A 12,560-nucleotide genomic window follows, 5' to 3' on the forward strand; every position below is an offset into this window, starting at 1 on the left:
TTGTCTTTAGTTTATATTTTGAAACGCCTGGAAACACTTATACCATTGTTGTCCATGAAAAAGTTTTAAATGTGTGGTGTTATGTGGCAACAACTTATTTTAATGTTAATGGAACAAAACTTGATAAGTTGCTCTATATGAAGTTTAGTATATCTTCTACCCACTCATGAAACAATGAGTGCAAATTTGTTAAGTACAACCTCTATTAGTTGATTCTCACTTATTTGGTCAATATGTACACAATCCTTCTCAAGGTATCCTTATGACATTCCTTTTCATACTTCAATTGTTATCTTTGACCATTTAAACCTTTAAACATTTTCCCAGTTTATCACTTATCATTCCTAACAAATTATGAGTGTATTGAGGTTGTGGAATCGGTATTGAATTGGGTCCCTGATCTAGGTACTACTAGAGGTTGAAAAATTCAATTTCTTCACATCATCAACCTCTATTGGCACAACAAGAATCTTCTTGGCAAAGTTTTATTTGTGAGAAATGAGAACAAGGACGAGCTTCTCCTCCATGTGGACAAACTACACTTTATCAACTTATGAATGAGTGCATGGAATGCATAGAAATAATCACTCTACGCACCAATGAACCACCTCCTCTAAACAACCCTAAGCACCTTGCACTTATCAACTAGCCTCGTTGTCTTTCTTTAACATATTGTAGATCACAACCATGTTTTATGTTTTCTAGCTATTTAATTCTATGTGTCTTTTTGTTTTATTGTTGTTATATGGCTAACATTAATACCAAGTTTTTATACTAGGAAAACTAACCCCTAAAATTTTAAAAGCTCTATTTCTAATTCTTAATTATTAATTTGCAATATAAATATTATATATATATATAAATTACATATTTGTCACTATTATCTTCATTAATGTTGAGGTTGTTAAATAAAGATAAAATGACTTCAATTTCCGTAGAAATTGAGTGAATATATGAAACATCAAATTTATTGGGATACACATAATTACATATGAAATCCATTTTATTTACCCAATGGATTTTATAAACACTTATCTAAGGGAGCAAATAATACGTTTCCATTTATTTATCATCACGTGAATAATATGTTTCTAATTATTTATTATTTCGATTTCCACGTTAGAGATTGGATTAATTTGATGAAATCATGGCTTCTGCTCAAAAGTTGATAATTGTTATTTTTGGTTATATGTAGTTATGGATTTTTTTGTTTATTACAATAAACAAAATTAGGATAATTATCTTTAATTGTAAATCGGAAAACTGGTTCATTATTATTATTCAAGAAAAACTACACCACTTGGAATAATTCGCTAATGATATATAATGGATTGAGTCTTTGACCAGTAATCTATTTCTTTACATCCTAAGAAAACAAAACTATCCATTCTAAATTTTATTTTTATTTTTTAGATATTAATAATAATTAAAATCAGATATTACAAAAAAAAATGACTTATTAGTCCCTGCCCAACCTAGTGGAAAGTACTATTTTTTGTGTGGGGGTTAAAATAAGTTGCTCAGATATTTGAAACTGGAAAAAAATATGGCTCTCGCTCTTGTTAGGTTTTCGCGTCTCTACTCTTTGCAGGTCGGCCCCAACGTCTGGGCTCAATGCTGGAGACTATGGCGGCCGGGGGCTTTTGGGCTCTAAGATATTCAACAACAAAAAACCGTAGTACCGGTCACAGAAAGACTTCTCTGGCAGAGACTCTTTTGGAAATACGGCATATTGTTCCGAGGGTTTCACAGGAAACAGGGGAGCGTGATTATATGGACGCATCTAGCTTGGTGGACAGACAAAAGACCGTTAATGGCATACATTTTGTTGCTCAAAGATCTGAGCCCATAGATGCGGATGTCTTTTTATCTATCGTTGCGGGCGAAGCGAGATGGAGGGGCCACTGTTGCGTGGGTAATCCTCTCTCCATGTTTTTTTCCTTTGCTACAGTTTATGTTTTAGGGTCCCCCGGGTGGGATTCCTCTTAGCCGTGGAGAAATATGAATGTATGTTATTGCTGGTGCACCATTGTGATGGGGTTTATATTCATTTGGACGTTGTTGCGAGAACCTATTTCGGGGTTTTCGCTTATGAATTTGTCCCCATATTTACTTTTTTCCTCTATCGGCCATGCCTGTGGAGCTACAGGTACAGTTTCGACATTTGTGGTGCTTCCTGACCACTGTTGACAGTGAGAACACAGTGTGTCTCATACCTGCTATTTGAGGTCACAAAAGATCTCTCCTTGCTTACTGTGGTCGTTGATATGTATGCATCTACGCAGCTGAAGGAAGGCGAATTTAGCTCTAGTTAGGCGACAAAGCCACAAAAAATGGAATCGTATTTTTGCTAGACAGAGCCTGACGTTCCTTTGTCACATGAAGAGCATTTTTCCTTCCAGATTTTCATAAAATGCTTACAAGGGCGGGAAATATTGTTTTGGACAAATGCTTCAGATACTCTTTATAAGTTGAAACAAAGTATAATGAACATGTGGTATACTCCAGCAAGTTGAAACATAGTATAATGAACATGTGGTATACTCCAGTAAGTTGAAACAAAGTATAGTGAACATGTGGTATACTCCAGTAGAGCAACAATGCCTCATTTTTGGAGGGAGGATACTTCAGGATTGCCTTTGGATCAAAGACTATGATATTCATAGGAATTCAACAACCACTTGTTTTGTATTTGTGGTTCTGTGGAGTAGCTACCGGAGCCAGAACACAAAATGGCTTAGTCTCCTATAGGGATGCAGCAAAAGGAAAGGTCCCAATTTTTGCAATTGAGAAGAAGGTGAATATACTTTTAAATCTGAGCCAAATGTCTCCTGGTCCCTACATTGTGGAGAAATTAGAGCAGTCCCCTACAATGGAGATGAAAAAAAACAGAGGTAACTTTGCTTTTTTTCCTCTTCAGTTTAAAGCTATTATTTGTAGATTTAATGGATTTTGGCCAAAGCCTGAGGCTTTATTTCAATGGGGCTTCACCTCGTCGACAACAGAATGTGACATTTTCTTATGCTCTAAAGGATTTTTTATAGTCCAATTTCATTCTCAAAAGGATTTGGATTATGTCCAAAACACAGGCCCATGGTTTTGGGGGTGTGTTCGGTTATCTCTAACTCCATGGTTTTTGGGTTTTCATGCTACAATTATGGTTACACTCAAAACCATGCAAATGTGGGTAAGGCTTCTGAACCTTCCACTTCCTTTTTGGCATCACAAAGTTCTTGAAGATATAGGAAATACATTGGGTATCTTTAAAAAAATGGATATGGAGAGAACAAAAAATTGCATCTTCACATCCGCGAGAATATGTGTGGAGATAGACTTAAATAATATGTTACCATATCACATAACATTGAAACACGAAGACTTTTAGTGGTCTCAAGGTTTAGACTATGAGAACACGACATTTTAATGTCGAGTATGTTTCCAAATGGGTGACTTGCAAAATACATGTCCTTCGGCAAAAAAGGCTCTGAAAAAGAAAAAACTCAGTTTAGTAGGTCAAAAGGATGGTATTTTTTTGATCATATTCCCTCAAATGACGAAGAGGAAGAAACCATTGAGACATGACAAGAATAATCAAATGCAAATTTGATTGGGGTCAACGGGGTACACATAATCGGGTTAGGTTATATTGTTGCCTCTCCTATTCAGAACGAGGCAATTCTAGAAACACCTGTGGATCTAGATCAGCAGACAAAAGAGACATATATGGAGGATGGTTTGGCAAGTTCCAAATGTGTACATGTTTCTAAAAGCTTAGACTCGGATAAAGAACAACTTTCAGAGGCATCTGCGAGTGTGTTGGCTTTGGTCTTGATTGGTGCCAGAGCTGCGGATGGCAACAGGTTCAAAAAAAAAAGAGAGAAGGGGAAGTCTAATGACTTTTATAATTCTTGATCATCCCTCTTGTACTATATTTTTTGTTTTTAGAGATGACGGCTGCAAGATTAGCAGTAGTTGGATCCCCGCCCTTTCCCCCTAGCCCCTCCTTCCCCCCTTCTTGGTTCCATTTTGGCCTTTTTTCTATCTGGTTATTTTACTCCCTCGTCTTCGGGATTGTTTAATTTCCCCTTTATTACCTTTGCTAGTGTTTTGATTTTTCCTTTGATTCTCATTAACTTTTTGTTTAATTAATATTATTAATATTTTATTCTTATTAGTTCTCTTAGATTTCATTTTCAAATTGAAGGTTACTAAAGTTTCCCTCTTTTCCTTTTATTAGGTTTAATTTCCTAGTTTTAGTTCTTAATTGTTTTACACTTTACCTAGCTTTTATTATTTGTGTGATATATATATATATATATATATATATATATATATATATATATATATATATATAATTTATTTGTGTGATATATATATATATATATATATATATATAGACTTATTAACTAATTAGTGGGTTAATTAATAAACTTTTAGACCATAATACCTTCAATGAAAATAAATATATTTAATATTTAAATTAACTAATTATTTATAAACAATTCATCCCATAAATCTTCATAGAATTTAACCTTATTTTATTACTTATGTAGTTACATATATAGTGAAAATAAATAAATAAATGAACTTAGAATCATGTTAACTAATTAACTAACTAGTTATTAGTTTTATAATAGTCCTATAATAATACAAATCTTAGGGTAGTTTTAAAGTATTAAAGAGGATATTAAAAATATTTAGGTTTTAGGTTCTGAGTTTAAGTTCTTTAAAACATTTAGTTAATTATAAACAAATTTATTTGTTACAAATAAAAATAATAATGAATTGATTTAACAAACTAAATATTTAATTAATAAATTAAATAATTATTATTTCTTTCCTTGTCTCTTGGTCCAGTCAAATGTAGTTGTTGCCCAGTCCTTTGTAGCTGTTTCCTTGGTCAAAAGTAGTTGTTTTTATAGTCGTTGAATGATGGATCTCTCTATTTAACTTGGGGCTATAATCCAATTCTTTATCTCGTCCTAATAATGAAGCACACTTGTTGGTTCGAAACGCGTCAACAAATGAATTTTCGATGTGATTATTGTCGAAAACCATCTTAATAATCTTGATATTTAATTATTAAATAAAGAAAAAATTAATAATATATCTTAAATTTTATAAAGCTAACATATTATTATTGATATTGAATTGTATTAATAGAGATGCACCGAGGTAAGATGGTTGTCTTGATTTGGTAAAAGAAATGGGTCTGTAAGGCCATAAGTAGATTATGTTCTTCTATTCCATCCTTGTAAAAGGGAGTTGATTCAAATCCCTATCATAAAAGGAAAAGGACGAGACCTTGTAGTGAAATGCAAAGACATTGTGAATTTTAATGCCCATATCTTCAAGAGCATGAATATTTTGAAAAATTTAGGGGTGTTCATAAAGGTGGATATTCTAAATGTAACTAAGAGGCTTTGCAAAATGAGTGTGAAATGTTTAAAGATAGTAGAAAATAAATTAAATCTATGTTTTATTATACACGGTTTAACATTAGTAGGTGTAGACAATGTAATCTAGTCATATTAAAATTAATTATTGTTATTTTCAAAGAGTATTTACTACAACAACTGATGAAGATTATTTATCTCAAACACATTAACTAATTTCCTATACAAAGTGGCTCTATTATGCGTTATGTTAGATGTCATTCAATTCAAGGGCTTTGCATTTAAAATGGTCACTTCAACTTACTAAGTTGAAGGAGCTACCAAGTTTGATGGAAAAGGGAAATGTATTTGGTATGTTTTTGTCAATAAAATAGTAGTTGATATGTCAACACAATAACTTTTTTGACTATATTTGTTCAAGTTCTTAATTTCCTTGTATTGTGTTAGCTTATCCTACTTGCCCTATTATTCCAAGTTGGTGTGTCATATATTCAACTATTCCCAACTTGCTCAATCACAATCTTCTAGTTTTCAATTAGTCAACTTATAGGTCTAATCTAGCTAATAGAGTGTTGCTTCCCAATCTAAGTGGTTAATCTAGTAAACTAAAAAACAAGAAAAAAAAGTCATAAGCTAGAAAAAAAACCATGTTTCTAAAGACAATACTATTGCATATATTTTAGTTAACAAATACCATCATTATAAAGTATTTTTTATTTTTATTTGTAAGAATTTAAATGAAGAAAATTATATTTTTTCTCATAGCGAATCATATTTCAATTTAGAAAAAAATTATAAATATTTGATTTATGAATTGATGTAAAATTATAATAACAATAAATAAACAAATAAATCTTTCAACTTTATTTCCCATCTTTATTAATCTATTTATAATATAGTAATTTGAATATGTTAATTCAAATTTTACACAAATTCAATTTTAATTTATAATAAATATCATTTCTTATCTAATAAATTACATGAATATAATTTTCTACACTAGAATCTTGAACCTTAGATTTAATACAGCCTTTCTTTACTGTCGCATAAGGAACATGTAAATTAACTATAAAAATATTTAATACTAGCAATTGTCCCAAAAGGTACAAAGAGAGGCCGATAGGATTAGTAAAAGGAGGAAACCTATATAGATAGGCAAGCATATATAAAGCTCAGTAGTGACGAAGGCACTAACCACGATGACCAGCGTGTACCAGCAGAAAAGTAAATTACAGTGTTTTACATGGTAATTGAAAAGCGGGGAATTAGATTTGCAAATATTAAAACAAATCACTTACATTGGTGGTTCACACTATAACTAAAACATTAACTAATTGTAAGTTGCTTTTCATAAAATTCATTTAGTATCATTTATATAGATGAACCAAAAAATAGGTTTGTGCAATTGGATGAGAAAGCGTTCATAGAAGTCTTTTTAAAGAGAGCGAAATAATGGACAAAAAGCCCACTCATTTGATTCCAAAATCCCAACAAAAAAACATAACAAAAACATAAGAGATAAACCCAATCAACTCCAAAAATGTGAATTTGCAGTCCTACATCTCAAAATTGCAAGGCAGACGTTTACTGAAAAAAATACAACTGCTGATATTTACATGAACAGAGTAACAACCACCCTTCACAAATAACTTAATAAGTTAATGGAACATTACTTCATATATACATTAAATTAGTTGACTATATAGTGTATACACAATGAATACTTAAGAAAGCACACTACAGGACTGATTCCCATTCATTGTTTACTCAACAGTATCACAGTATTTCATGTGTTCTCCGTAATTTATGTTATGACCATCAGAAAGAACAGGGAAATGCACAAACTCACTACTGATACACTCCTAGATTGACAACAGTATTAGCAGAACAATAATCAACCAACATATATTGGACAAAACAAAAAAACCAGGAAAGGGAGTGTGGCAAGTACTCAATAAAAGGTGATACAATGATGAATCAGCAAGAGAGTTTACCTCAACTTTCTTAATCACTTGGTTGCAAATATTTAAGAAAAGCACACACTGTTGCTTCGTGTGATAACTACGCTTTTTCTAAATATTAACACCATATTTGTGGTTGCTTGATAACTTTTGCTTGGTGTCCTAATTTTCTCTACCACTAGACAAACACGAGCTTTCTAAATCTTATCACCTGACTAATCAGACCCCTAATAATAACCACCTTCATAGCCCAATAAAATTATCCCAGACAAAAGTAGAACTTTTTAGAAATGATAGATGATTATGCAATACACAAAATGATGAGTAGGAACACTGCCAGATGGGTAATAGTTCAATGCCAATTCAATTAACCTTCATGCAACCAAGGAAAACCAACTCACCTTTGCAGTATTGAATGCCACATTCTTGCAATGGGATATATGCTGACAGACCATGCAGGCAAGTCATATGTCAAATTATGAATGGTGGCAGTTATATCAGATCTAAACATCCGTGTTTGACAGACAAGCAACACATAGACCTAGTTTTCTTTCGTAAACATGTGCATGTAGCATCATCCAAGCAACGCTTTTCAATCATGCAAATTCAGACTCTTTGGTAGTGAGCAATGCCTCATCCTTATAAAATGAACTTCAAACAATATTCCAAGTTGAATGAAATTTTTCTAATGTACACATTTTTGTGTTATGCACCTCTCATGAGGCCAACTTACTAATACAAGCATGACAAATATTGAATATCTCTAGAGAAGGACCTAATGAGAAATCCTCAGGTTTTTTCGCAAGGGAGGGCATTGCTGCTAATCTCAATTGCCACAAGGATCTTCTTTCCAATGTTGTGGCTCTTCTTCCTCATCTCCATTAGCGCCACCGTGCTTTCCTGTACAACAATTGTTAACCAAAATTTATAAGAAAAGGCCATAAATATTAAAAATCTTATACATTCATTTAACCACCATCACATTTATAACAGAAAAAGATGAAAGTTTAAGGATAAGAATTACAGTTACTTACACAGTTCCTCAGTTTTCTGAATAATTGTTCAGGGTGCATTTTTATGTTATTCTCTTTGCAAAATATTGTTTCCTGTGACTCAAGGTGTAGTTTATTTCTTTATTATGGTGGCTGTAATGATGGTTTCTTATCATTTGTAATCTTGAGATTATTGGACATGGTAAATTGATATTGGAATTGGATTTATGTCCATATCTGCAAATTTCTAAGCAATTGAGAGTTTTCGAAAACAGAGTAATAGCAGTGTGCAACCCATTGTGAGTGTCTGGAGCATCTTCGAAAGCTGAACATCCAAATGATATAAAACTCAAGTTTGTGAATGTGATTTAAGGGTAAAATGCTGACATGTTTTTGTTGTTTAATGTAGAAGGAATCTTGCCATTTGGGCTCTAGAGCCCAACCTGCTCTCTCGTATTGCAAAACACAGATCATTTAACCAACAAAAAGCACAGATTAACATTTACGAATGCGGTCTCCATTGATCTATTAAAATAATACAGTTAAGGAAGCAGCTGATGTAAGTAAACCACGAGGAAATTTGATATCCAGGCAACAAAAACTTTCAGATGGCAACCAATGACACCATTTCATTTACCTTTCAGAAAGATGAACAGGACCTAAACTTATCCACATTATAAGCCAGCAGCTGTAATCTACAGTAAAGAATGTCGACTGAAAAAACCTGTCCTCCAAAATGAAAATGATAGCACTTCTAAAATCCGAGTAAAGGCCCAAGAGCCATATGTAGACAATATGAAACTAAAATAACTCAACTCAGAATACTTGGCACTCTAACATGCATCACCAAGCATGTGAAGAGCCCAGAATAAAAGAAATAGTTCATTATAAAGAAAACACCTCTACTGTCAAGAACTATCCTCATCTAATATTTTAATTGCAAATATGAATCTGAAATGCATGAGACATAAAATTCCCATAAATTCCAGGGATTTGTGGTGCTGGACGTGTGTTATTTCTTAAGGAAAACCATAGTTTCTGTTTCAAAGCTGCATTGGCAGAAGGTACCAACTATTGGGCAGAGTTAAGTGCATTTTCGATACTGGAAAATTTAACAATTAAGAAAGGTACTGCTCAAATCCAAATACTGGGAGATTCAGAGCTAGTTATCAACTGGGTAAATGATAAAAAAAACAATATGCAGATTTTGACCCTATCAACAGTAATAGAAAGAATTAAAGAGCTGAATGAAAATTTCCCTGATTTTGACCCTTTTAGCATTAGAAGGGTGCTCCTGCATCTGCCAAACACAACATGAACAGGGTGTTTAAGTGGCAGTTTGGATAATCACACAAATGATGAGACTAACAGAATCTCATTTGTGAGGGTTTGTCCACCAGTGTGAACCCCAGAAGCAGAGCAAATTTTGGTGCACATCCAAAAAGGCTACTTCTGAAGAACTTGACTCAAAGAAATTAAGAATGTCAAATATTTCATGGGTACAAGTATTGTGCACTCCCAAAAATGTAGGGATTCGCAAGAAATTGCCCGACAGATCATTTGGAGCCAGTTACGATTCCAGAAAAGGGAAACGAAAATGTAATAAGAAATGGATACAGAGGGTTTTGAGGTTGCTAAATGTAGGGATTCGCAAGAAATTGCCCGACAGATCATTTGGAGCCAGTTACGATTCCAGAAAAGGGAAACGAAAATGTAATAAGAAATGGATACAGAGGGTTTTGAGGTTGCTAAATGCGAAGCCCACTCCCCATGATTACTAATGTTCTAATGTGGTGTCAAGATGAGAATGAGCACGAAAACAAGAATGGAACAAGAAATAGGTCTCTGGCCACGTTTCCAGTAACATAGATTATTACTGCGGCTTGAGCGAGAAAAACCATAAGCAGAAAGACCGCAACGATTTAAAATTCGCCAGTGACCAATGTAGACCTCCCAAGTGAAGGTAAGAATGTGGGTGCCTAACGGGCATGGAGTTATGTAAGCCCAAAATCAAATAATTATTTACCCGCGAGCGAAGAATAAGACACCTAGCAGATTTTAGATCTGAGGCTTGCCATAAGTGGAGATGAAAGATCTACCTAAAATATGAAATGTGATATAACACCTGCAAACCTTAACCGCAAAACAAACACAAACTAACAACGAACGAGAACTGGCCTTAGAAAACCCACATACCTTCTTCTGCGATCTTTGCCTTCAACACCTCCATGTCTTTACCACTAAACTGAACCCTCTCGATTCTTTCTCGAGCCCAAGCGTTGGCCTTCTGCTTTTCCTCCTCCGTTAGTTCACATCTCGGATTAGAACCTATTTTCGCATTCTTCCCCCGCGCCTTCTTCTGTTTAACCGCAGAGGCTGGAGCCTTACAGGACTCGACCCCATTCGTAATATCACCGAGAGCAGTTCGAGGTGCAACCCCTGCGCGCCCATTCTTAGCAGAAGAAAATGTCCCACCGAATGCCCCCTTAGTATGATTCTCCGTCTTGCGAGGGGCGATAGGGCTCACCAGTCCAGAACTTCGAGGTTTCGGCTTGTTCGTGATGTAGGCTCAGTCAGTGAGGCGGCATCCATGAATACCTCCGCCCCTGAGGCCGATATGCAGGTAATGGTGTCGTAAAAACCCGCTAAGTCGTTTCCTGAACGAATACGGGAAAAAATGCCCACTCCGCCAGGTGTCAGATGAGAATAAAGCCTGAACGAAGACGAAGCTAATTGTCAGTTCGCCAGGTGTCAGCGTCAGAATGAGAAGGACGACGAAAGGTCCCTTTCAAAGGAAGGCCTATCGGCCTAATTATAATAATCTCATCGATTCCCTAATCCAAAGAGGTAATTGAGATACCTTGGAATAAAGTTTTTATTGGTGAATGTTTTTTCAAATTTTAAAATACGTATATATAATATAAAATGATGTATAGTTTTTTCTAACTATATCTTCTAATCTTAAAATATTTTTATATTATATAAAGATGGATTCATAGTTTGTATAACATATTTGTATTCATGGCTTCACTGTATAAATGAAAGCATATTTCAACATGAAAACACACAATCATTGTAGTTTGTGATTTACATGGACGGGTTATAGTCATCGTTACATGTGGTGTGCTATAAAGGCTTATTCATTTATTCATTACTGAATATATATTTTTTTAATGTAATGTAAAAAGATATTTTTTTATGGTCAAGTGTTATTTTTTCCCCTGCTACATATGATTTATGTTTTAAGTATTTCCATTTCTACAATTTTATATAACTTTCTATTTATATTGGTGTGTTTTTCTTATTGTTGTTGTTTTTTAAAAGTTTTTTTTTTTAATGATTTTTATTAGTATAAAAAAGGATTACATTGAGTATAGAGAGTTTTTGGAATCATAAAAGATAATTGTGGGAGACAAGAGCTTTATTTAGGTGTATTTAATAACTTATCATAATTTACAATTAGTTTAATTTGGAAACAGACTCCACTCATACAAAAAACAAAAAATAGTTAAGTTATATGAATCTGATTAGATCATGGCTATCACCAGTGCATTTGTCAAAATACTAGGAAGGATAACATTAATTAAGTCATAGTCAAAAGAGAAAAACAAGATTCGTTCAACATGAAACCAAAAGTATAGGAGTTGACCATTAAGTCGCTTAAGGGAAGGACAATCTTCACTACAATGTTAACCTCACTCTCTTAATAATCAATTCATAAATCCAAATATTAAATTAAATTAATAAAATCATGAGAACTCCTCAAACTAAGGAGTCTAGTTTTGGATGAGAGTTTCTCTCCAACTAGCTCTCCTAAATTAGTGTGTAAGTTGAGAAAATGTCTCGACCAAGTGAGTCTAAGATAGACGCACTATCTTAAGACCACTTGCTCATGTATTTAAATGTATTATTAAATTATTTGAATAAGAGAGAATTACATGAGTATAAAAGACCACATGATGGCTCTCTGCCTTTTCTGCCAGTTTTGTTCGTGTGTTAATTTCCTGTGCATATGGTTATATGGTTGTCTGATTTTTCAACATGTGGTATCAGAGCTAATGGTTTGCTCTTTGGGAGTGAGAGTGTTTGCTTTAGATTGGTTAGCGTGTGAGAGTGCGTACTTGTAAAGCGAAATGGGAATTGGAAGCCGGGGCTCATGTCGCCATTTTACAGCGCTAGAATGAGCCATCTCATCCCTTCTACCAAGTCCT

At 33.9% G+C, this 12,560-nt stretch overlaps 1 protein-coding gene and 1 long non-coding RNA gene across 2 annotated transcripts; one reads left to right on the forward strand and one right to left on the reverse strand.

The window, feature by feature from the left end:
* The first annotated feature begins 1,510 nt into the window (after positions 1-1,510).
* Positions 1,511-2,433, forward strand: LOC149220707 (uncharacterized). The gene is made up of 2 exons (XM_089382840.1): positions 1,511-1,915; positions 2,150-2,433. Exons 1-2 carry the CDS (start codon positions 1,615-1,617, stop codon positions 2,188-2,190), a joined length of 342 nt encoding a protein of 113 aa, XP_089238966.1. The 5' UTR covers positions 1,511-1,614; the 3' UTR covers positions 2,191-2,433.
* Positions 2,434-7,996: 5,563 nt separating this feature from the next.
* Positions 7,997-11,119, reverse strand: LOC149220708 (uncharacterized). Its single transcript, XR_016248771.1, has 2 exons — positions 10,546-11,119; positions 7,997-8,257 (listed from the first exon to the last, which is right to left on the reverse strand). It is a non-coding gene; the product is annotated as an uncharacterized LOC149220708 (long non-coding RNA).
* Positions 11,120-12,560: the final 1,441 nt, after the last annotated feature.

Source organism: Pinus tabuliformis, chromosome Q, assembly GCF_031772625.1.
Source record: "Pinus tabuliformis cultivar Carrire ecotype Pingquan chromosome Q, CPIR1, whole genome shotgun sequence".
Lineage (NCBI taxonomy): Eukaryota > Viridiplantae > Streptophyta > Pinopsida > Pinales > Pinaceae > Pinus > Pinus tabuliformis.